Below are 26,040 nucleotides of genomic sequence, written 5' to 3' on the forward strand. Positions count from 1 at the left end.
GTGGTAGGACTTCATATGCAAGGGTTGGGATGTGATGAAATGCTCCAAGGCTTTGCAGTAGCTGTCAAAATGGGAGCAACAAAGGCTGACTTTGATCAGACTGTGGCCATTCACCCAACTTCTTCAGAAGAGCTGGTTACACTTCGCTAAAAAGGTGATGCTTACAAAAATGTTTTGTGAGATGGTAAGGACTAATCTTTACAGAATCATGTTTTTTTTCTTCCTTGTGACTCAAGCCAAGATTTCAGCCATACCTCTTTTTTTTACTGCTACTGAACAGTGATGGAAATACTTCCCTGCAGACAAGTACTAGAAAACCAGTGCTGTAACCGAGACCCCTGTACTTGGTCATAATTGATATTTGAAATAATAAAGTGATTTTAAATCAGTGGTTCTTGCTATGTTGAGAGCAACTGAATGACCATTCAGTCCTCAGAAAAGCTTGCTTTTGAGCAACTATTGTTCAGTAAACTGTACATCCATCCTTTGCATTTAACCAAGTGGGAGGCCATGGAAAAGTAAAAACTGCAGATATAAGAAGTGGTGAACTTAGTGCACAATGGGACAAAGTATGATGAAAAAAATAGAGCTCTGTACACAACTGCAGCAGTGTTAACCCACATTCTGCAAGAAGCAAATCTGCAACATATTTCTAGTTTTGCTTAATTTGTTCTGATCATCGTAAGGGACTAGGATGTTAACGATACAGGGCACCAAAGCTCTCCACTCTGTGCCCCATGAAGTTGTATCGAGCCACTCTTCTAGATCTAGAATTCAGCAGACATTACCAATACACATATCTTTGCAACCATAGGAAGCTAGATTTTCATTGCAGGAAACTAGTGCTACATTCTGTAAAAGTGAAGTGAGTGAGTGCCCATTCAGTCATAAACCTTACTAGGATGTGAGAAAGGAAAGGGGGTGAGAAATGTTTACTTTAGTATGGCATTTCTGCTTCAGCCACCCCATTTATTCATTTCTGTACACAACTTGCATATCATCAAAACGTGCATTCTTAAAACACTTGCAGATACTTTTTGATGAGGTAATGAGATTAACTAGAGGAAATTGTGCTAAGAAATGTAGCCATTGCCATTATTCCAGTATGAAACTGATGGAGATCAGCATCTCTTGCTACATTTTTGTAGCTATTTAAAAAAGCAGAGTGGTGTTTACAAATGCTTTATCAGATATTTATTACAAACAAACCATGAGCCGCTATTCTGACAACTGATCATCTCCTGCAATGAATAGTGTTTGTGTGTGACAAATTATTCTATTTTAGCATACCCATCTGTTTGGAATAATGATCTGCAAGTTTATTTGTTCAAATACATCAAATAAGATGCAAGCACTTTCATGACAAATATACAGAAAAAAAGATCAACACAGAACAGTAATCTAGTTTAAATGGAGGGAAAGCTTATGACAACATACTCCCAAGAGGATTTTTTTTCTCCAGTTAAGTTACTTATGTCAATAAAATAAGAGGGCAACAGGCTTAAGAGGGAAGTTAGTTTGTGCATTTTCCTTAAATTTCAAAATGTTAATACATGCCAGTTAAACACTATAACTAAAATTTACAAGTAAGCATGAAAGGGAGATGAGAATTAGTTACCTTTCCTCTTTGAACAGTCCAGAAGAAAACAATTACTACAGTTACAGCAGGCAAACTGGCTGTTGGACTGGTTGATAAAAGGATTGATTAGTATATTGAAGTCAGTCTTAAGTTGTGCTCAAAGCTGCTCATCCTCATTATGGCACAGTTTGGTCCATGAAGAGGCTTTATGCTCAGACAGACCGCAACTTATCACATAAATTGTTGCTTTTCAAAAAAATGCCAGGTGTACTACTACTGCTCAAGGCCAGACCGAGGAAGAGATTTTTATAGGAAGTAGTCTGGGGTACGCCGAGTAACATGAGGCTCTCCACGACGAGGTGCTGGATCGAACTGAAGACTGTTGGAGGGGAAAAAGCAATTAGGTGCTTTGCCTTCAGCTGATACATTTTTTAGTAACAAAACTCCTAAGCCTACACCCACACCCCCGCTTGAATGTGTGCCATTCCTGCTGCAGGACATCAAGCCAATGAAGATATTTCAGTCTTACCAAACCTATATGGGCATGACAGAGCCAAAGCTGAAGTTTTCAAAGGGACTTAAAAACCTATGTGCTTGTTTGAATAGACAATGTGCTATTTTTTCACTAAACTTTGTGAGAAGCACCACAGTGAGAATTTCTGACTGGCAACAATGAATCATAAAGGGGAAACAGTATTGTGAACGAACTGCAACAAAAGATACTTTAATATTTTTGGTCAGTATTATTTCCCGCACTTCTCACTCTGCCTGATTTTCAGGGATCCCACCCTGAAAATTCAAGAGGGTCTCCTGATTCTGTAGCATTTTGGAGGGGCTTCTGAGGGTTGCTGGGGAAGTCAACTTCTACAAATGCCAGTCTGCCATTGGATATCACCATTATTTGTTTAGACCCAACTTCATTATTTGTGATAGACAAACACTGACAAGGGGGGAAAAGTTCTGTTCTTAGATAAATTGTTGTCTTGCCTTATCAAAGTTATATTTAAAAAAGAAGCATTTTCCAACATCCAGGTTTCAAAAATACTCATGTTTTCTTTATCTTTCCTTAGCATCCATCAATCAGGCATTCCATAGTGTTAATATTTCAAAGTGGTATACTTTCTGCCCATAAAAGACAGTAATACTTATCACAAGGGCAGAAAAATTACTCCCTTTGACCACCCCCTTCTCCCATGGTAAAACAAACTAATATTTCTTACAAGGAATATTTTAAAGTGTCATCTAGTTCCATGATAGCAGCCTGGTTCCCACAGCGATAACAGTAATTCGGCGCGCTGAAGATGGTGACCACGTTCCGATCATGACACCAATTGTAGCCCTGCAGTTGGGGGAAAAATAGTTTCAATAAAAAGAATCGGGCAATTGCTTAACTGTTCATCTACTCCTACAAAAAACCTTTAAAACATTCTCTTTATGCTCTGTTGCTAATGTCATCAGCCTTCACCGTGTGCTTATACTAGCAAATGCTTACCACTGACAATCTCTTTTAATGGGAATAGGAAAGATGCTGTTGCTCCACCTGATGTTTTCCCTTAAGGCTATACATTAAAATTAGTATAAACTAGAGTCAGCCCTATGTAGATCTGGACTTTTGGACAGATGAGCAAAGACAGATAATGAAACCACCTATCTGTGGCAAATAGAAACTTTTTAATTTACTTTGAATAGCAGCTTAATTATTGCTGCAAAATACTACACTAATTTAAATTTGCTCATATGTAGAATATTTTTTGTGGCTTACTAGCACAGAATCAAAATGCTGAGACTATACCAACTCTCTCCAACCTGGTGCCCTTCAATGTTTTGGACTTCAACTCCCATCAGCCTCAGCTAAAGCAGAAAGACATTTTCAAGGATAATCCTCAGATGGTACATACAACATAATAATTATACCTCCATTACAAGTTGATGAGCACGAGACACCAATGTAAGCCCATTGGCATGGTTAAATGTTTCAGAAATATCCTGACCAAATGTGTAACCAGCACCACGTGGAGAAATCCCCCAGCCACCACGATCGTCTGGATCTGACCATAAAAGATCACACATTGGGCCCTGTTCAAAGAAATGTATGTATATCCATTACATAAGAACAGCTAATTACTACTTTAAAAGGTAATCTAAAAATGTTTAGTCTATTGCATTTTGTATATAATATAAAAACCTTATACAGTATTAGATAAACTGGAAAACTTGAAACAAACCCAAGTATCCTTTATCCCAGAGATAAAAGCAGAGGATTGTATACAACTGTGTCCGTCAGCCAGTGGAACAGATAGAGCTGGCAGGATGGATTCCCCCTCCCCGTGCAGCGTTTTGCCCCAAATCTACTCAAGAAGGTTGGGGGAGCAAATCTGAGGGAGTACAGGGGATTGACTATAGGTGGAAGTCCACTTATGCAACACTGGATGTTGCCCAGAATGTAAACTAAGAAGTGGGCAGTTTCAACACAAAGAATGAATATTGGAAGTGCTGAGAATCTTAGAAAATTATTTTACCAATAGAATATACACACGAGGGGGAAAAAAGAGTAATTGAACCTTACATTTCAAGCAGCAGAGGAAGAAAGAGCAATACCAGCAACAGCCAGATACAAAAGGGACAGATAAACTAAGAGTTTTAGTGTGAGTAGACAGGAAAAAATATGGAAAAAGAGGAACAAAAGATCAGAAAGAAGTGTAAGTGAAAGTCAATGTGTAGACTGTGGGTGGGGAACCTCTTTCAGCTTGAGGGCTGAATTAAATTTTGGATAACTTTTTTTGGGCTGCATCCTAGTGATGGGTGGGGCTGAAGGCAAAGTGGGCAAGGCCAAAGGCAAAAGGGGTGGGGCCAACCTTTTTCAAAACTTTTTTAGCTTGAAACTCTTACTGCCAGTAACTAAGCCTTAAGGGAGCATTTCAACCTTTTCAAATGGAGGAAAAAACTGCAAAAACCAGGGATCACCTAACAATTGGTGATTGGGGGAAAGGGGGCAGGGCGGGGAAAGGGGCATGTCCATCTGGGGAACTTTGAAGGGCTAGATTTGGGCCCCCAGGCCTGAGTCCCTGCCCCCAGACCAACCTTTCCCAAGCCAGTGGGCGCCCTCTAGCTCTTTTGGACTACAAGTTTGATCAGCTCTAGCCAGCATGGCCAATTTTCAGAGATGATGCAAGCTGAAGTCTAAAACCTGCTGACACTAGGTTGGGGAAGGCTGATACAGATGATACTCAATACCAAAAATACTAAGAGGGTGATTTGTTACTTATATATTAGCTGGCAAAACATCAACCTGAACAGGAAAAAAAAAACATTGCTGTTTAGAGAGAAAATTGGTAAAGTAGTAGTAGTTTCACTTGAAATGCAGAATGAAAAATAGATTGAAAGGATGAACAAGGCAGCCAGCAGAAAAACAGTCAAGAGCTTGAGAACTAACAATGCATTCAAAAAGAACCACTGAAATTGGATAGTTAAAGAAGCAGAATTCAAGAGAACAACTGATGCCAGATCAGCTCTTGCATACAAAGCAACTGGGCACAATTTTAGATGCATGCACACAAATGCAATGTTTTATTTAAAGGCTTATACCCTTCCATTATGAAGGGAATGCACAATCTGAGAACTGACTGACTCATCTAGTAAGCTTGAGATGACATCATCCATTTATGATTCACATTCTTCCAACTCCAGGATGACTGGAAACTACCTCCAGCTGTAGGGATTCGTGCGTGTGTTACTCAAACTACCCTACTGTGTCACAGATAGAAGAATTTACCTATAATTACTTTCCAAGCTGCCATCTACTTCCCCTTGCATCCCCTTCGCCACAGCTCACACCATTCAGAAGAGTCCTTTAACCCTTGAAGGAGGTTGTGGGGAGGGTGGCTTCCAGGAGAAAGAGGGCATGTAGAATTCAGCATCTGCCATACACACAGAATGTGTGTATCTGGATCCAACCCAGTCAAAAATGTGCTGCAAACTTCATTAATAATACTTGTACACTGCTTAATATAAATGCAGGTTGCTTACCTGTAAGTGTGGTTCTTCGAGTGGTCATCTGTGCATTCACACATAGGGGCTCTGTGCCTGCGCTGAGCCTCTGTCAAGAAACTTCTAAACCCCAGGAATGGCCCACTGTGCATGTCCCAGCGGGTTCCCGACTGTTCCCTCAATTCCTTGAGACTGCCCAGTGTGGCCTTCAATCCGAGGGAAAAATCACACCTCGGTACCAACATCGAAATCGACATTGACACCGAAGTGGGGACGGTGGGTAGGTTGTGTGAATGCACAGATGACCACTCAAAGAACCAGTTACAGGTGAGCAACCTGCATTTCTTCTTCGTGGTCTCTGTGCATTGCACATATGGGCGACTAACAAACTCACTTACTGGAGCTGGGTAGGTTTCTCATGAAAAGACCCATGACAGCATGGCTTGCCTTAAAAGTACAGTCGGAACATGCTTTGACATCCAGTCTGAAATGCTTTACAAGTGTCGAGGGTTTCAATCACATTTCCACTTTAATAAACTTAATAAATAAAAATAAATAATCGCCCATCTGGACACCTGGATGTGTGACGAATGCTCCAAGGCTGGCAAGTCATAGGCTAAACCAATAGTTTGCACAATCCAGGAGGCCAGCCTTTCAGATGAAGCAGGAAGACCCTTTTTGGGACCACCACAGCAAACAAAAAGCCATTGCGTGTTACGGAACGTGCTGCCCGTGCCTTATAAAAAGCCAATGCTCTCCTTACATCCAGAGCATGCAACTTCCGTTCCAGATCAGAAGATGGGTCTGGAAAAATGGTTGGCAGTGATATGGATTGGTTGACATTGAAATCAGAGACCACCTTCAGTAAGACGTCAATGTCCAGTCTCAGGTCAACCTTGTCCTTATAAAAGATAACGTAGGGATGATCCACCCATAAGGCACAAAGTTCACTAACACGTCTGGGATGACATGATGGCAACTAAAAAGGCCAGTTTCCATGACAACAACCGAAGGTCTGTAGTGGCCAGAGGTTCAAAGGGTTTTGAAAGAAGGGCATGTAACACAACAGAGACTCCACGGAGATACTAGAGTTCTTATTGGAGGCAACAAATAGTTCAAGCCCCGCAGAAACTGATGAGTAGTAGGGTGAGTGAATAGAGAAAAACCTTGAATTTGCCCTCTATAAAAAGAAAGAGCTGCCAAATAAACCTTTATGGATTACGGTTTTAAACCTTTCTAAAACAAACGATGCGGAAACAAAAGGACATTTTCAATCAGTCCCTTAAGTGGGTCAAAATCATGGAGATCTGCAAATTTCAAAAATGATGACCACTTTGCCTCATACGATCGATGTGTAGCTGGTTTCCAAGCCTTGTCTAAAACTGCCTGAATCTCGTACAAGAGTTGGGACCCAGTACTCGCTGCCAAATCCTTCAGGCCATTAATTTCAGGGTGTTGAGATCCAGGTGCCAAATCCTGCCCCGGTCCTGCGAGATCAGATCTGAGGATTGCGGAAGACGCAGGAACTGCCTTTTTGACAGATGCAGCAGGGCCGCAAACCATGGCTGCCGCAGCCACCAAAGAGCATTTAAAAGGCAGTCCGTCCTGTCGTGTGCTAGCTTTTGGAGCACCCTTGGGATAAGAGGAAACGGGAAGAGGTAAAACAGTTCCCTGTGCCAGTTATTTGAACGCGTCAGCCAAGGATGATTGACCGATCTCCGCTCTCATGCAGAATCTCTGGCATATCACATTCAATGGGGTTGTGAACAAGTCTATCGTTGGCCAACCCCATTTCAGGAAGACAACGCAGGATGGAGGTAGACATCTGCAACTTGTGGGACGATTTGTATGACCTGCTCAGATTGCCAAAACACTGTCTTCTCTGGCAGTGTGAAGAGTGCTCAACAGAATGTCCAAATGGGTTGCCCACTGGAACACATCCATCGTGAGCTTCATGAGCTTGGACGAATGCGTGCCCCCTTGGTTTCTGAAGTACCACAACACCGCCATATTGTCTGTCAGGATCTGCACATGCCTTCTTTGAAGGTAAGTCTCGAATGCATGCATCATCTTCCAAATTGCAAGAAATTCCAGGAAATTTATGCGACGTTTCTTTTCCACTGCAGACCAGGTTCCTTGAATCCAAAGTGGACCACAATGGGCTTCCATCCCAAAAGAGAAGGGTCTGTCATCAATATCCATATAGGGGATACTTGGATGAAGGGAATGCCCCAACATAAGTTGTGTGGCTGAATCCACCACAGGAGGGAGTCTATTTTGTCCAGAATCCTCAAATGACAGCGCCGGGCATCGGTGGTAGAACTGAAGTTTCAGAGCAGCCAGTTTTGTAATGGTCGCATCCGAAGTCTCACCCACTGAGTAACAGTGACGGCTGCTGCCATATGTCCCAATAATGTTTGAAGGTTGTGAGTGGTAACCCGCCACCAAAAATAAGTGATTTCTGCAAGTTCACTCAACTGAAGTTGTCGATTCAGAGGCAGATAAGCACGTGCAACCCTCGAGTCCAGCAGCGCCCCTATGAATTGAAGCCGTTGTGTTGGCTTCAAAGTTGACTTCTCCCTGTTGACGTACAGGCCCAACAGTCCCAGAAGGTTCAGAACAATCTCAATGGCACAACAGAGGCAAACTTCAGAATCTGAAACGAGGAGCCAATTGTCCAGGTAAGGGTAGACTTTGATGCCCTGAAGCTGAAGATACAAATGCAAAACTGTCATGCACTTCCTAAAACTCGTGGGGTGGTTGCTAGACCAAAGGGCAGGACCCAAAACTGAGACATATTGGTACCAAAGATGAAACGCAGGTACCTCTGGTGAGCCTCTGCGATTGCGATATGGAAATATGCATCCTTCAGGTCTATAGTGGCAAACGAAGCATCTTTCTGAAGGAGAGGGAGGATCGAAGCCAACGTGATCATTCTGAACTTTCTGGGAGTGATAAACTTGTTTGAATTCCTCAAATCCAAGATGGGACAGAGGCCTCCATCCCGTTTTGGTATGGTGAAATACTGGGAGAAGAAACTGTCCACTAGCTAGTATGGAAGAACTCATTGAATTGCTCCAGTTCTGGATCAAGGTGGTCATTTCTATAAGGATAACCAGCAACAGAGGGGTAACACGAACAACACTCAATTGAGGAAAGGTATGAAATTCTATCCTGTAGCCCCAACTGATTATACTTAACACCCAGCTGTCCGTAGTTATTCTTTTCCAGATGGACAGGTACCGAGCCAAGATGGACCCGAAGAAAGGCTGGCTGGGAAGATGGAACGGCAAGCACCGGTGAGTCAAAGGCACCACTTAAAAGAGTCAGGCCTACCACAACCCTGAAAATATTTTGAAGAAGCAGCACACTGCTTCTGCTGAGGATGGTAGCAAGAATAATGATCACACTGCTGCTTGGTCATATATAGTTGATGGCGGAACCACCTGGGCAACTTGTATTGCTGCTATTGAGGACCCAAGACCATTTTGGGGGCGGTTGTCTTCGCCTTTTGAACGAAGTCCATTTGCTCATCAGTTTTGGCATTAAAGAGCTCTTCACCATCAAAAGGCAAATCCTCAATTTGTGATTGAGCCTCAGGGTTAAACCCGCAGACTGCAACCAAGCATGCCTCTGGAGTGCAACAGCACCCACCACTGACTTGGTGCTACAATCAGCTTCTTGCCAGGAACTGTTAATCTGCTGCCTGGACAACTTGACAGCTTCTGCATGAAAGACTCTGGCAAGATCCCTTTGGTCCTCTGGGAGATAAGCGCAAAGGGAGTCCATTTTCCCCCATAGAAACAGCTGGTATCTGGCCATCATGGCCTGATAGTTCACCACACAGAGACCAAGGGCAGCAGAAGAGTACAACCATCTCCCCAACAGATCCAATCTTCTACCCTCCTTGTCGACAGGAGAAGCATGAATTTTCTGTGACCTCCCTTGCACCTATTCCACAATAACAGAATCTGGCCGTGGAAAAAATGCTGCATCTTTTTCTTGTATGTGGTGCAGGGACTCAAGTCCCTTAGATGTTGGCACCATCGAAGATGGAGCCTTCCATGATTGCTGCACCACCTGAAGAGGGGTAGAAGAAAGGGGACTGCTACCAGTTTCAATGATGCAGTATGAACTGCATCCAAAACCAGGTCCTGAACATGCTGCTCTGGTTGCTGCACATCAATATTGAGCGACTGTGCCATCCTGCTAACTTCTCAGCAAAATTAAACATATCCTCTGAAGGAGAGGCTCCCTCTGGCACTCATGCAGCATCATCCAGAGAAGGAACCGGCGGCGGGATGGAAGAATACAAAGAAGTGTCAGACTCGTAATCATCTGCAGAATTATGAGATGAGGACAATTGAGGAGCCAGAACAGGCTGAGGATCAGGCTGCCCCCACAGGCGCAGGTGACATCTGACTTGGTTTGTCCAAAGCAGCCTGGCTTCGAAGTAAAGATGATGAGCAAGGCAGCACAGGTGGCAGTGGAACCAAGTCATCTACTGTAGGAGGAAAAAGAGTCGCCAATGCTCAAGGATGGTACCAAGGCTCTGAGTATCTTGATGGATCAGAATAATAGTCTCGATCCCAAGAATAACGCCAATACTTGAAAATATACTGCCACGACGGCAACGACCAAAAACAAGACAAGCTAATGAGGAAGGGGGGGGGGAGAGAGAGAGAAAGAAAGAACCTCAGCACCATTGTGGAAAAAAAACTCAAAATTCTCCATGACAGAGGAAGCTCCCGAAGAGGCTACTGCTAGGCGGTCGAAAGAGAACAGAGGGAACGGGCGGGAACCCGCTGGGATATGCGCAGTGGATGGTGGGGGAGGGTTCCTGCCAAAACGTTCCTTGGCTTTGGAAGTTCCCCGACAAGAAGCTTAGCACAGGCGAAGAGCCCATATGTGTGATGCACAGAGACCACGAAGAAGTAAAATCTCTAAGAGGTTTACATAAAAAAATATTTAAAATCACTGTTTAAAATATGCTATTAATAAACAATGACAGCTACAATAACAACGCTAATAAAAGAAATACCAAAAACAGAAAAATGGAGCATCATCATGATGGTTAGTTTATAAGCCAGAGGAAGCCTGCATAAACAACTACAGGAGGTGCTTAAAAGACACATTTTCTGCCTCTTGAACCACAGGGGGGAGGGTGTCCCAGAGGGTGGGCCCACTTTCAAGATCTTATGTGGTGATATTCTATTGGTCGTGGATCAATAAGGTCTCCTCTGAATCCTTGTCCCAAGTTATTTAGAGTTTTGTTCATCAATAACTTGAACATGGCTCAGTAGCTAATGGGCAGCCAGTGCAGTTCTTTTAACCAGTGGAGGCTGTTAGTTCTGATGTCAGTGTGGTGGTGAATCCGCTCCAGGTTTCAGTCAGAACTCTAAAGGAGTAATGCTCCTTTAGAGTTCTGACTGAAACCTGGAGTGGGTTCACTGCCCCACTGACATCAGAGCTACCAGCCTCCACTGCTTTTAACACAGGTGCAATGTGTACATGACCAGGTGTCCTACAGAGCACCCTAGTTGCTGCATTCTGCACCGGCTGCAGCTTCCACACACAGCTCAAGGGCAAGCTCACCTAGAGTGCACTGCAGTAATCTATTTGTGAAGTTACTAGTACATGGACCACAGTAGCTAAGCTAGCCCCATCCAGGAACAGGTGTAGTTACTGCACCAACCAAAGTTGGTAATGGGTACTCCAAGCTACCGAGGTCATGCAGTCCTCCACTGACAAAGCTGGATCCAGGAGGACCCTCAAGCTGCTCCCTCAGAGGGAGTGCAGCCCCATCCAGAGGAGGTGAACAACCCAATTCCTGGACCTAGGAACCACCCATCCATAGTCTCTGTCTTATAAGGATTCAGTTTCAGTTTATTGGCCTTCATCCAGCCCATGACTGCATCCAGGCACCAGTTCAGAATCGCCTAACTCAGACATTACAGAGAAATAGAGCTGGATGTTATCAGCATATTAGGTCAGTCACAGGCCGGTCTCTCATACAGAAACCTCACACGTGTTCTAATCCCCAGATGACAGGGCAATGCCCTTGCGACTCCCCAAAGTGGCAATGCACTTTATGCACCAATTATTATAAAAATATTAAACCAATGTTCAAGCCTTTGCACTGATGTGCACTAAAATTTCAAAGCCAGGCTACAGAACAATCCCAACATTCTAAAGGAGGGGTGGGCAACATGTAGGCCCCCCCCATGACCTTGAGTGCAGCCCCTGCCGCCACTCCCAGATTGCTGAAATTTGGCAGTGCAGCGTAACGAAAATCTGCAATTTGCTGCCAAAATTTGGTGGCAAACCAATGTGGAGATTCAGAAGTGCCAAATTTAGCTTATGTTCAAGTTAAGTGTGGTCCTTTTGACTCTCTCTAGCAGTTTTCCGCTGAATTTGTTTGCTGCTGCAGGCAATGCAGAAGTGGGAATGCAGCAGGAATGGCGGGCATTTCAGGGGCTGTAAATTGGCCCCTGGTCTACCTAAAGTTGCCCACCTGTTTTAAAGCAATAAAAGCAGCTATTTTCTAGTAACACGTGGACATCCTGGTTATAATTCATAAATGGGCAGAATAATTTAATTTGTACACGACAATGCTGCTGCTAAATGCTGATGCAAATTATTCTGAAGAAGGTTCCATGAACTTCCAGGGAAGATTTGTGAAGCCTCTACCTTCTCAGAAAGCTTTCTAAATCCTGGCCTTTGGAAAAAAAAAAAAAATCGGCTGTAGCGATGCACCAAGTACACAATAAAGTTAAGGACATTAACAGAGCAATCCTACCGCTACCACAAAGGAAATCCAAGGGCCATGATCTGCCTTGTCCAAGGTTCAGCTGGGCTCATGCCAAAAGGGAGAGAGAAGTTTTTGCTTTCCCCCACCCTTTTCCAGACATTTTTTGTTTTGTTTTAGGAATTCCCTCCCATTGGTTTCAATTGCCTGCTTAAATTCTAACAAATATATGATAAAGTATATCACACACACATACATATAAATCAAATATATGATATAGTATACAAGCACAACAATCTCTATAAAATCATAACGCATTTTCATTTATGTTACCTCGTGTGGAACTTCCTGCAGACGATCAAGAGCTCTGATATGATCCAGTGTATCTATAGATGGAGAAAGACCTCCATGGAGACAGAATATCTGAGTAAGGAAGAAAAGCAGGATAAAATTATGTGCATTGCCAATAGGCGGTATACCTCCTTCTCTGAAGACTAAAATCAGCTCTTGAGTTACTTCTTGATACCCAGAGCCAATTGTTACGCTACTTACCCCAACCTGCATTTTGACAATGACCCAGACCTGACTTGCATGTCATGGTCAATTCCTGGGCAGTTTAACTCAGGAACTGGTGGGGTCACACGGGAGCATGCTGCCTCCCGCCCATTCCCACTTTCAACAGCTTAGGAACACCCCGTTCCTGGTTTGTTTTGTGACATCCAAATCCAGAAACTCTGGGCTGCTTACCTCTCAGAGTTAACCCAACAACAAACCATTGACACTTGTCAGGTTAACTCTGGGTGGTTTAACCCCTAAAAAACCCAGAATCCCAGGTTCAGATGTCACGAAACAGCCCAGGAACAATGTGTTCCTGGGTTAACTGAAAGCGGAGGCCAGCAAGCAGGCAGGAATCAGCACACCCGCTCACAGGCACTCATAAACAACTCCATGTTTTGTTAACCATGGGTTGTTTGAGCGTCCGAACCAGGTCTGGGTGTGCTGATCTCTCCTTGAGCAAAAACTGGGAGAGAAAGTAACAAACATTTCTAATGACAATCAGAACCACCTGAATCTAAGATCTCCTGAAACAGTTTTTTCAATGGACTAGTTTGGATGTCATGCTAAACCAATTTAGCATTACCAAAAAAAGCAGCAGCAAACTTCAGTTGCATGCCCCTTGACCCCAGCCACAGCCATGAGGAATCTGGAAGCTTTCACTTCCATTTTAGATTAACTGCAGCATGCTATGTTGTTAAAACCTGAAAAATTGGTGCTTAGTATTAACTATGGTTTGTTGAAACAAGCCAACTTCAAACCATAATTTATGAAGTTGGCTTTTCCCCGCACTAACTATAGTCAAATTTTACTACAATATGTCCAGGTTCAAACAACATGGCAACCTGAGTTTCATCTAAAATGGAAGTAGTATCTTCCAATTGCCTCTTTGCAGTTGTGTCAGAGGAGAGGGGAGTGCACAAGCCCAAGGCTTGCTGAGGCTCATTCTGATACTATTAATACCATAATATTAATGACAAAACATAACCAAGTTTCAAAAAGGACATCCAATCTAGGAGCATAATGAGGAAAACGTGAAAAAGTGCAGAAATATCTGAACCAGAAGAATGATGCAAAAAATGAAGAAAACAATTTCCCTGTTCTTTTTTACTCTTTCGTGGGATTTTGACAAACTCCTTCTATTTGCATGTTCTGGTGTCCTTCAGATATTTCGGATTACAAAATCATGGAAGGTGTAGTCCACAGTATCTGGAGGGCACCAGATTAGAACGGGGTAGGCAGAGAAAGGAAGTCAAAACCCTAGGACTGTGTTAATTGTTAATTAAAAAAAAAATTCAGAGCCCCAAATCTTACATGCTACTTAATGGCTATTTTTGGTCCTGGATCAAAAAAACCAAAACACCAGAATCTGAAAGGAAGACTTTTTTTTTTTACTCCTAACAATTCAAACTTGGGACATGAAATTTAAGTCATAATACAGGGCAGTACTATTACCACCAAGCAAGCAAACCCACACATGTGATGGAATAGTGGGCTGTCAGAATTTAATTGCCCCTTCACACATCTGCACCCTTCTTGGGGAGAACATAAGAAGAGCCATGCTGGATCAGACCAAGGGTCCATCTAGTCCAGCATTCTGTTCACACAGTGGCCAACCAGCTGTTGACCAGGAACACACAAGCAGGACATGAGTGCAAAAGCACCCTCCACCCATGTTCCCCAGCAACTGGTGTACATAGGCTCACTGCCTCTGGTACTGGAGGTAACACATAGCCATCAAGGCTAGTAGCCATTGAGATCCTTTTCCTCCAGGAATCTGTCTAACTCCCTTGTAATGCCATTCAAATTGGTGGTACTTTCTTTTATCTGTCCTGAATCTCCTATCAATCAGCTTCATAGGATGACCCCGGGTTCTAGTATTTTGAGAGAGGGAGAAAAATGTCTCCCTATCCATATTCTCCACATCATGGGTAATTTTGTACACCTCTATCATGTCTCCCCTTACCCTCCTTTTTTCCAAGCTAAATAATCCCAGCTGTTGTAACCTTCCCTCATAGGGGAGATGCTCCATCCCCTTGATCATTTTAGTTGCCCTTTTCTGCACCTTTTCCAGCTCTAGAATATCTTTTTTTAGGTGTGGTGACCAGAACTGGACACAGTATTCCAAATGTGGTCGCACCACAGATTTGTATAGGGGCAGTATGATATTGGCAGTTTTATTCTCAATTCCTTTTCTAATTATGCCTAACATGGAGGGTTTCCAGCAGCAGTGAGGAAAATGTTATCAAGGTTTACAGGATGTAACCTTCATTTACTACTGTCTGGTGATATCCCACAAGTGAAATAACAATTATCTTACCTGCCCATCTACTAGAGCTGTAAGAGGAAGATAATCAAACAGATCTGTGAAATACTTCCAAACATTGGCATTTCCATATTTCCGTAGACATTCATCATAGAAGCCATATACTTGTGTGATTTGTCTGCTTTCATGGTTGCCTCTTAGAATTGTAATGCGTTCTGGGTAGCGCACCTAGCCACAGGGAATGAACACACACTGTATGTAACAATCCATCAACTGGTTATACCATTATGCTCCAAGTGATATGCAGTGTGTGCATTTGCAAATAATGTATTTTTAGATTACAAAGTTTAGTATACATCAGAGTTTAGCTTCCTTGTTTCATACCCACAAAACATACCTTTAATGCCACAAGAAGAGTCACAGTTTCCACTGAGTAGTAGCCTCTGTCAACATAGTCTCCCATGAAGAGATAGTTTGTGTCTGGTGATTTCCCACCAATTCTAAAGAGCTCCATAAGATCATGGAATTGACCATGGACATCCCCACAAACTGTAACAGGACAACGTACTTCCTGAACATTTGATTCTTTTGTAAGTATTTCTTTAGCCTAATATGAGAAAAAATAGCTGATTAGATATGAAACTAAACTGCATGAATTATATTCACAAGTAAGTTTTACAAACTTCAAGAAAAACTCCTGTAACAGAAACATTAGGGTGGTCCAGTTGATTGCACATTATACCATGTTATACTACAGGAGATATAACATTCAAATCCCTACTCAGCCAGCTAAAGACTTATTAGGTTGCCCTTCGACAACTCAATGCTCCCCCCAACCTCATTTCTTGTCTATAAATGGAAATTATGACAATCTATGACATAAGGTTATGACAATGAAAAACGTGTCATTTTAAATGCATTTTGGGAAATTTCAGAGGTGGTAAGTGTATGTTCAAAGCTGCCCTTCATTAGGAGCAAAAGGTTGAAAAATCTAAGGCACTTCTGAGATATTTTTCCAACACATACTTCTGGTAGCACTAAAATGCTTTAAACACCATCAAACCCTTGATGCAGCACTCCTACACCATGCATGTCTTTTATCCCAACCATAGCATTGTCTTAGCACATAGGGCTGGGCGCAGCTCCCAATATCAGTGCAAGCAGAGGAAGTGTACTTTCGTTCCAAGCTGGGAGCCTAGCGTCTGGCTCTACGTCAAACCATTCCAGAGGACACCACAGTGGGCCAATATTACAAATGGGCTTTGCTGCTGCTAAGCATCATCACCTACTAGGATCAAAGTAGTGTACTTTTAACTGAGGTTCAACTAGTACATTTCAGGCATATTTAGTATCTATCAGTAATAGCTCCACCACTACCTATGCTCTAGGAAACGTTAAGAGTATGAAAAGCAGGTGGCTGAATTAATAAATATAGCAGAATTAAAGGCATATACTAAACATCCACAGTTCATACATGTCAAAAACTGAAGAAAGCTTTCTAGAGTAGGGAGTGTATATTAAAGCCCAATCTCATGAGCTGCTATGCTGGCAAATAAGCAGTACCACACTGACATCCTAACCCTACCAAGGAAATCAACATGCATTAGCTACCACCAATAGATGTAATATAATCACACTGGGCAAAACCACCGCTCAGCAGAAAACTGCAAGAAGGTGGTGGAGGCTCAGCAACAGTCAGTGGGAACAACTTCTCTGAACAACATGCTAAGAACCCTTTGGTTACCATCGGCACAAATCTACAGTCCAAAGGTATGGCACTATTTTAACTGGCTGCAGGACTGATCCACCTGCACTTGCCTCACACAAGATTTGGCTGTAACTACAGCAACTTTGTAGCTGTATACTGAATGCGGTATTTGCATTGTTTTGTTCATAACAGAGATAAGCATTTTGAGAAACACCAGAGGTTCATCTACTTCAAAAAAACAAGCAAAAATAAAGAATAAAGTAAGGGATCTTCAAATAGTGGTCCAACCTGATGATATCAAAATATTCAAGCTTTCAACTTAGAAACAAGTCTACATAATTTCAAAATCTATATACTTCTACACCAAGGGACACTAGTTTAGAGAATGTTTTATTCCTTCCCTTAAAGCAAGGCACACTCTTAAAACAAATGTTACTTGATTCTTTTCACAACTACCAAGATCCAAATATCTCTAGACTTAAGTGATGGGAGAGCCACCATCAAGGTAGCTCCAATTAACCTGTTTTGTTACACTAAGGCCTGCGGCACTGACATCACAGATATGCACATACGCGCGCGCATGCACACGCACACACTCAAGCACGCTTCATTTGTCAGTTCAAGGGTTTAATCCTGGACACAGAAAGTACTGCAAGAACAGGTAGCCATGTAGAATCAGAGAGGGAGCAATCCTATGCAGATCAACGAGGAGGCGACTGCCTATCCAGGGCAGGGTGGGATCTCCTCCCCGTTCCCGCCACCCTGCTTTCATGGCTAGACAGCCAATTTCAGCTGTCTAGCCAAAGGACCTCGAAGGGCCCAGATGACACATAGGATGTATCACTTCCGACCTCCCCGCCCTGGCCCACCTCCAGGAACGCGGAGTGCAGGGCCGATCTGTGCTGCCTACGAGGTGGCACAGGAGAGGGTGGTTCTCTGGGAACTGATCTTGGAGCGCAGGCTCTAGTGGCCATAAGTTTGCGCCCTAAAGCAGTATCTTTTATTGGAACCAATCAATATTCACAACACCGCATGCAAGCTTCTGAGTTACAAGAACTATTGCTGAAGTCACATCCTTCAGTGAGGGAAAACTTTTAAACCCTGCATCATCTATGTAGACTGTAGCAGACTGAAGATGGAAATTGAGGTAATTCTTATACTTACAGCAGCATCCTGAGCATGTTTATTCAGAAGCCTACTGGCTGAGCTCCACCATGCTTACTCTCTAGTAAGGATGTTTAGGTTGGCAGCCTTAATTAGATTTAAATTATTTGTGGGGGTTTCAGATCCAGTCAGTCAGCAGGACTACAGAATACTACCAAGTGCACAACCACCTCCAGCTGTGCTTACAGGGGTGGGGAGAACAAAGGTGCCATCTATTCAGAAATGTTTCTAGTTGTTCATGCTTTTAATACTCTGCCTATAAGTAAAAAAACCCAAGATATTATGGATGGAGTTTGTTATCCATACTTTTGTGAAACAAGAAGTTTGTGTAGGAACAAACTTCAATCAATCTAGCCTTCATTTTCCACTATATATACTTGAAAGAAAGGGGAAAGGGGGGGGGGGAGATCTAGTGACAAAAAAGAGCAACAGCAAACATGCTTTCCAAAAAACTAATTAAGGGGTTTTCATAACTGTTTTTCCACATTTTTTAACCACATTTAAGTTATGTGACTTGGATTTTGATTTTAAATTATGTGACTGGACACTCATGATTATCTTGTGGCTGCAATAAGTAACATCAAAATATCTTATTTTACCCCACTGATCCAACAGATGCCAAGGCTGTTCATAAATCAGCAGTTAAGGGCTCAATCCTATGCACGTTTAGACAAAAAAGACTGACAACTCCCAGCATTCCTCAGCCAGCATGGCTGCCTGGGGAAAGCTGGGAGTTGTAGGACTTTTTTCTGTCTAACCATGCATAGGATTGCATGCTAAAAGGTGGGAACTTGGTAGGAGGAGGTGGCACACGCAGATGGAGTGGCTGCCACCCTCCACCCATCTGTCCACCACTGTAACTTCATCCTGCATGACCTCAGTCTCTCCGTGCATGCACATCAAGTGAATGACAAAACAGAGAGATAAAATTATTTAGTTAAGGATTTCCATGTCTGCCTTTATCGGTATACAGATATTCAGATAGATTTCAAACAGGCCCTAGTAACCTGGGCATACCTGTTCTAAGAACATTGAGGATGAAGAGAATGCTCTGGAAGATGTCAGCCACAGAGTAACTAAAGTGGTTTTTTAACCAATTAAAATCGTAGGTTAGAATATTATCGTAAATACCCCACAGCTTTAGCTTAAAAAAAAAACCTTCGACTGTTACCTCTGCTTTTATTTATATGTTACATGCAAAACCTTTCTTGTGCTTTTATACAGCAACGTTCCTGAAAATTCTCTCCTTCCTCAGCGTTCTTAGAACTGTTACCGTGGCTCCCGAGCCCTGTTTTAAAATCCAGATGCGTTCCTGGCAAAGGAAGAAGTCAGAACATTTAACTAAGTAGTTTTCTGCCCCTCCATCCCCTATCACTCCCTTATTTCCATATACCTATTGCGGGCTACACCGAGCAAGGATCCAGCGCGTTCTTGAACGCGGGACTGTTTACAGCCGTTTACCAAACTGCACGTTACACACCTTCTCGCAAAGGCTCCGCACTTGGCTTTCGCTCAGTTGCTTGCACTCGTTGAGCTGCTCGATCCACTGGTCCAGCTCCTTGGTGAAGCTCTTGTCCTCCATGCCGGCACGCCGCCCGCTCGGCTTTGAGGAAAGGGGGTGCTGGGCGGCGTGGCCAGGGCCGACGAGGGCGGCGCGAGAACAACTGCCGCGCGGGAGACAGGGAGGGGGAGGGGGTGACCGGACCAACAGTCAAAAGCCCAACGGCCCGCGTAGTCAGCGCGCGAGAGGCCCGGCCCGGCCCGGCCCCGCTCCCGCCCTCTCCCCTCCGTCTCCGGCACCGCGGAATGGCGGCGGTCGCAGGACTGCGCACTTCCGCTCACACCTCATGCCGTCGTTTCCGGCCAAAAAGGCTGCAGCGTCGCCTTCTGCTCGGAGGATAGAATTTCTGCCTAATCGCCCTCACGCCTCTGACGACAGCCCTTCACGTTCTTCGGTTCGTCGGGAGGGAAGCATCCCGAACACGGTTTCTAAAGAATTACCGCCGGGTAATAACCTTTCTTGACACGATTTCCTGTGAGGGCGAGCCGGGCACATGCCTCTGACGCCGCCAATCCATCCCTATTAGTATGCCCGCGATTACAATTGTTGATCCCACCTACGTGGAGGCAAGTCTCGTTGAAATCAACGGGGTTTACTTCCGCGTAAACATGGATAAGATCACGATGTGAAGCAGAGACGTTGCTAGGTTCTTAGGAGATCCGGGGCACAGGCCCATTTTACTTACACACACACGAATTTATTTGTATTTCGCTGTTAGCAAAAGTAACAAGGCGTGTAGAATGCTTTTCTTTCACCACAGCGCAAAGCAATTGCAGTCTCCTCCACACACATTTATTTATATCTCTGCGCCACCCTTCCTTGCACAACCCATATAAAAACAATACAACACATGAACGTTGCTAAAACTAAAATTACAAATACACAATAAAATATAATAAAACCATCACTCTACAACAACAGGAAACAGATAAAACACCCACAAAGCTTGTACAAATAAATTCATCTTTTAACTGCTGCCTGTAGTATGGAGGACAGCTGGATCTCTCCCAGAAAGGAATTCCACCACTGAGAAGGTCCTACCATGCGTGGTGGCCATATTCCTCAAGGACACCACAATCAAAGACTCCCTGGCTGATCTTAAACCCTGGGTTGCTTGGTATTGGGGAAGGCAGCCCTTCAAGTACTTGGGTCCTGAGCCATTTAGGACTTTGTACACTTGTACTAATGTCTTGAATTGGGCCCAGTAGCTTTGTTGTTGTTCAGTCATGTCCGACTCTTCGTGACCCCATGGACCATAGCACGCCAGGCCTTCCTGTCCTGCGCTCTCTCCCGGAGTGTGCTCAAGTCCATATTCATTGCATCGGTGATGCTATCTAGCCATCTCATCCTCTGTCGTCTCCATTCCCTTTTGCCTTTAATCTTTCCCAGCACCAGGGTCTTTTCCAGAGAGTTTTCTCTTCGCATTAGGTGGCCAAAATATTTGAGCTTCAATATCTGTCCTTCCAATGAGCAGTCAGGGTTGATTTCCTTTAGGATGGACTGATTTGACCTCCTTGCAGTCCAGGGGACTCCTAAGAGTCTTCTCCAGCACCACAGTTTGAAAGCATCGATTCTTCGGCGCTCAGCCTTCCTTACAGTCCAGCTCTCACAGCCATACGTTGCCGCCCAGTAGCTTAGTGGAAACTTAATAGCAATGGAACATTTCACACAGATTAAAGTGTCACCATTCCCTTTTTAGAGGGACCACACCTGTTGAAAGAAAACTACAACCATATCACATGCACTTTGTTCCCCCCATGCACAACAATTATGGGGGGAACAAATTTTTCCATCCTCCAGCAACTCTTCATAAAAGCAGGTGTCTTGCTTTTGTTTTTTGCAACTTTCCTCTGCCGCCTTGTTACATGCTCCTTGTCATAACTTAATTTGTGCAAAAACTTCACCAGGATTCAGCCCAGGAGTCTTTTTCAGTACTAGGACTACGTTATGGAGAAAGCATCCCTGAGCATGTACAAAATGCCTTTCCCTTACCACTGAAGCTAAAGTTCATGCAAAAAGGAAAAACAAATGAAAAACCATGCATAGGATTGGGCTGAAAGGGTAGCCACTCGCTGGAGTGGAATGGTGTGGGCAGCTTATTAAGCACGCGGGACCATGTTCACAACTCAGGACTTATTTCTGAGTAAACATAGGATCAGGCTGCAAACCTGTAAAAGTAATTTGGGCTGCAATCCTATGTATACTTTCCTGTAAGTAAGCCCCATTGAACATAATGGGACTTACTTCTGAGTAGACATGCATAGGATTAAGTGAGCAGTATTTATCTTCCGCCCTACAACCCCCAAATTAACTCCTGTTGTATGAAAGCTTGTCATTCCATTGCTGGATAATAGCAACTGACAAATAAAATAGCCCTGGATTCCTTGCTCTGTAACCATGTGAACACACTTTCCCCAGAGTTGCATGAGGAGAAAGCCAAATCCTCTTGTCCATTTGTATAAAGTCAAACACGGTTCAGAACATCACTCTTCCCTCTTGAGAATTCCCCAAGACTTGTTCTGGATGGAATAAAGGACAGAAAGACCAGCATAGGGGAGGGAAGAAGAGGAAAAGAAGAATGGTGATTGGAAATGGAAGGGAAGAGAGAATTCCCCAGGCCAAATAACTTATTTCAAAGGAGTAGCACTTCAGAGGAATTTCATGGGGTGGGATGGCTCATGGGGGTGTGAGAGAAGAGGATTATGTCCCTCCCTAAGCAGGATCCCCAGGATTCCACAGGGTGGGCGACTTGAAGACAAGGGTGGGCGACTTGTGGCCCTCCAGTTGTTCTGGTGTACAAATCCTGTAATCCCTGACCATTGGCTAAACTGGCTAGGGCTGATGGACATTGTAAGCCAAAACACCTGGAAGGCCAGAGGTTGCCCACTCCTGCTTGAAGGCAATCATTGTAACAGATTTATTTTATTATTAAGCTTATTAATCGCTCATCTGGCTGATCACCCAGCCACTTTGGGTGATGTACAATGTACAATAAAACAATTTAAAACAATAAAATTCTACAATAAAAACATTTTCTAAAATACCCTAACCCACCCCAAATGCCTGCCTGAACAACCACATTTTTAATGCATGACAGAAGCTCATTAAAGAGGGGGCATGGCGGAGTTCCCTAGGGACGGAGTTCCACTGAGTGGGGGCCACCACAGAAAAGGCCCTCTCCCTCGTCCCCACCAGTCTAGCTGTCCTGGCTGATGGGACAGAGAGAAGGCCATCCGAGGCTCATTTTGTTAAGTGGCCTGTCTGGTGCTGCTGGAGACGCTCCTTAAGATAGGCTGGGCTGGAACCATATAGGGTTTTAAAGGTCAAAACCAACACCTTGAATTTGGCCCGGAAAACAACTGGTAACCAGTGCAACTCCTTCAGCACTGGAGTGATGTGATCTCGCCAGCGGCTGCCTTTAATCAGGCGAGCCGCCGCGTTCTGTACCAGCTGCAGCTTCTGAACCGTCTTCAAGGGTAACCCCACGTAGAGCGCATCACATTAGTCTAAACGAGAGGAGACCAGGGCATGTACTATGAATGGGAGCAGATGGTCAGGAAGGAAGGGGCGCAGCTGCCATATCAGATGGAGTTGATACAGCGCTGTCCGGCTCACAGCTGACACCTGAGCCTCCATGGACAGCTGGGAGTCTAAAATGACCCCCAGGCTGCGGACCTGGTCTTTCAAGGGTAGCCGTACCCATTTCAACACCAGGTCAACATCCCCCAGCCTCCTCTTGTCTCCCACCAAAAGTACCTCGGTCTTGTCAGGGTTCAGCTTCAGCCTATTCCTCCCCATCCAGCCACTCACCGTCTCCGGACATTTGGACAGGGATTCTACGGCCAACCTTGGTGAAGATTTGAACGAGAGGTAGAGCTGTGTGTCATCCGCATACTGATGACACTGCATCCCAAACCTCCTGATGATAGCCCCCAGTGGCTTCATATAGATATTAAATAGCATCGGGGAGAGGATAGAACCCTGTGGCACCCCACAAGTGAGTGGAATAGGCTGAAGCTGAACCCTGACAAGACCAAGGTACTTTTGGTGGGAGACAAGAGGAGGCTGGGGGATGTTGACCTGGTGTTGAATGGGGTACGGCTACCCTTGAAAGACCAGGTCCGCAGCCTGGGGGTCATTTTGGACTCCCAGCTGTCCATGGAGGCTCAGGTGTCAGCTGTGAGCCGGACAGCGCTGTATCAACTCCATCTGATACGGCGGCTGCGCCCCTTCCTTCCCGACCATCTGCTCCCATCGGTAGTACATGCCCTGGTCTCCTCTCGTTTAGACTACTGTAATGCGCTCTACGTGGGGTTACCCTTGAAGACGGTTCAGAAACTGCAGCTGGTACAGAACGCGGCGGCTCGCCTGATTAAAGGCAGCCGCCGGCGAGATCACATCACTCCAGTGCTGAAGGAGTTGCACTGGTTACCAGTTGTTTTCCGGGCCAAATTCAAGGTGTTGGTTTTGACCTTTAAAACCCTATATGGTTCCGGCCCAGCCTATCTTAAGGAGCGCCTCCAGCAGCACCAGACAGGCCACTTAACAAAATGAGCCTCGGATGGCCTTCTCTCTGTTCCATCAGCCAGGACAGCTAGACTGGTGGGGACGAGGGAGAGGGCCTTTTCTGTGGTGGCCCCCACTCTGTGGAACTCCCTCCCTAGGGAACTCCGTCATGCCCCCTCTTTAATGAGCTTCCGTCGTGCATTAAAAACATTGTTGTTCAGGCAGGCATTTGGGGTGGGTTACGGTATTTTAGAAAATGTTTTTATTGTAGAATTTTATTGTTTTAAACTGTTTTTATTGTATGTTGTACATTGCCCAGAGTGGCTGGGTGACCAGCCAGATGGGCGATTAATAAATTTAATAATAAATAAATAAATAAATAAATAAATAAAACCACCACCACCCGCTCAATCACCTTGCCCAAAAATGACAGATTCGAGACTGGGCAAAAGTTGTTCAGAACTTGGGGATCCAAGGAGGGCTTCTTTAAGAGCGGTCTTATCACTGCCTCCTTGAGGGCTGATGGCATCACTCCCTCCTCAAGGGAGGCGTTCACCACTGCCCTGATCCCCTCACCCAGTCTCTCTCTGCAGCCCATAATGAGCCAAGATGGGCAAGGATCAAGTAAGCAGGTGGTTGTCCTTACAGATGAAAGCACCTTGTCCACTTCATCAGGAGGAAGAAGCTGGAACCGATCCCACAAAACCGGTTTGCCACAGGCCGCCTCTTGCTCACTAACTGTATCCACAGTGTGCAGAGTAACACACCTAATCTGATCAATTTTATCTGCAAAGTGCCTTGCCAAGGCCTCACAGGAGGCCTTAGAATGCTCCAGTGATTCAGGAGCCACAGGACCGACCAGGCTCCGGACCACTTGGAACAGCCTCCTGGGACAGCACTCTGCAGACCCGATAGAGGCAGCATAATATTCCTTTTTTGCTGCCTTCACCGCCACGTGATAGGCTGAAGATACAGCTCTAGCCCGTGTCTGATCGTCTTTGGAGTGAGACTTCTGCCACCGGCACTCTAGCCTCCTGTTTCAGAGCTCGTAACCGCGGACTGAACCATGGTGCAGTCCGAGCCCTGTTCAGGGGGAGAGGGCGTTTCGGAGCCACCTGATCTAATGCCCCAGTGATTGCGGCATTCCAGCCACCCACCAGGGTCTCGACCGAGTGGCTGTTGGCGTGCCCCAGAGAATCTCCACGCGCGTTCAGGAATCCATTTGGATCCATAAGACGCCTGGGGCGGACCATTTTAATGGGTCCTCCACCCCTGCGGATGGGTTGTGGAACCGAGAAGTCCAACGTCACCAGATAGTGATCTGACCATGACAAGGGGGTGGTGGATATACCCCCGACTTCCAGATCACTCCCTGCTTCTCCAGAAACAAACACAAGGTCTAGTGCATGACCGGCTACATGGGTGGGCCCAGTTAGAATATGGTGCAGCTCCCAGGAGGCCATGGTCTCCATGAAGTCCCGAGGTGCTCCTATGAGGATGGCCTCCGAATGTACGCAGAAGTCCCCCAACACCAATAAGTTAGGGGACTGCACACGCACATCAGAGACCACCTCAAGCACCTCGGCCAGGGAGTCAGTCGTGCAGTGGGGTGGACGGTACACAAGCAGAATCCCCAGACTGCCCTTCGGGCCCAACCTCCAGTACATGCACTCAGCAACCTTGGTCTCCCAGAGAGGGGGTCTGGTGAAGACCAAGGACTCTCGGTAGATAGCAGCCACTCCCCCTCCCCGATCCCCAGCCCTCAGCTGCTGTGCATACGAAAATCCATATACGAAAAATACGAAAGGTGAGAATGCTTTAACATTCCAATTATAAAATCGAGCATATTTGTTCGTTTTATGAAACACTGCACAGAGGGTCACCATGGTGAGAATTATAAGATGGCCAGCTTTCAAAGTATCAGGTAAGAAATGTCTGAGATAAAAGAGTTTAAGTATTTCCCCAT

General features: G+C 44.7%; 3 protein-coding genes across 6 annotated transcripts in view; 2 read left to right on the forward strand and 1 right to left on the reverse strand.

The window, feature by feature from the left end:
* GSR (glutathione-disulfide reductase) overlaps window positions 1-1,823 on the forward strand; it is a 41,427-nt gene extending 39,604 nt beyond the window's left edge. For 3 of the 4 annotated variants that reach the window (XM_084835027.1, XM_084835025.1, XM_084835026.1), the window contains one exon: window positions 1-1,823. In XM_084835027.1, coding sequence (XP_084691153.1) covers window positions 1-150 — 150 coding nt within the window. In that variant the 3' untranslated portion in view covers window positions 151-1,823. The other variant, XM_084835024.1, reaches the window with a different exon arrangement.
* PPP2CB (protein phosphatase 2 catalytic subunit beta) lies at window positions 1,298-19,849 on the reverse strand. The gene is made up of 7 exons (XM_084835028.1): window positions 19,488-19,849; window positions 15,533-15,742; window positions 15,190-15,363; window positions 12,648-12,737; window positions 3,494-3,655; window positions 2,800-2,918; window positions 1,298-1,958 (listed from the first exon to the last, which is right to left on the reverse strand). Exons 1-7 carry the CDS (start codon window positions 19,587-19,589, stop codon window positions 1,886-1,888), a joined length of 930 nt encoding a protein of 309 aa, XP_084691154.1. The 5' UTR covers window positions 19,590-19,849; the 3' UTR covers window positions 1,298-1,885.
* LOC146352841 (uncharacterized) overlaps window positions 19,370-26,040 on the forward strand; it is a 13,294-nt gene continuing 6,623 nt past the window's right edge. Inside the window, exon 1 of the mRNA XM_084835029.1 lies at window positions 19,370-20,014. Within this exon, the coding sequence (XP_084691155.1) occupies window positions 19,588-20,014 (427 nt within the window). The 5' untranslated portion in view covers window positions 19,370-19,587. The remainder of the gene's footprint in view (window positions 20,015-26,040) is intronic.

Source organism: Heloderma suspectum, chromosome 2 (genome assembly GCF_057233095.1).
Source record: "Heloderma suspectum isolate Gila_16-S chromosome 2, 16-S_ref, whole genome shotgun sequence".
NCBI lineage: Eukaryota > Metazoa > Chordata > Lepidosauria > Squamata > Helodermatidae > Heloderma > Heloderma suspectum.

Excerpts from the sequence above, each read along its gene's own strand:
- PPP2CB (XM_084835028.1), bottom strand. The coding sequence starts at position 19,589 with ATGGAGGACAAGAGCTTCACCAAGGAGCTGGACCAGTGGATCGAGCAG. Across the intron at positions 15,743-19,487 it reads TGCGGAGCCTTTGCGAGAAG|GCTAAAGAAATACTTACAAA; the intron begins GTGTGTAACGTG and ends TTCTCATATTAG. Across the intron at positions 12,738-15,189 it reads CAGCTCTAGTAGATGGGCAG|ATATTCTGTCTCCATGGAGG; the intron begins GTAAGATAATTG and ends TTCCTTACTCAG.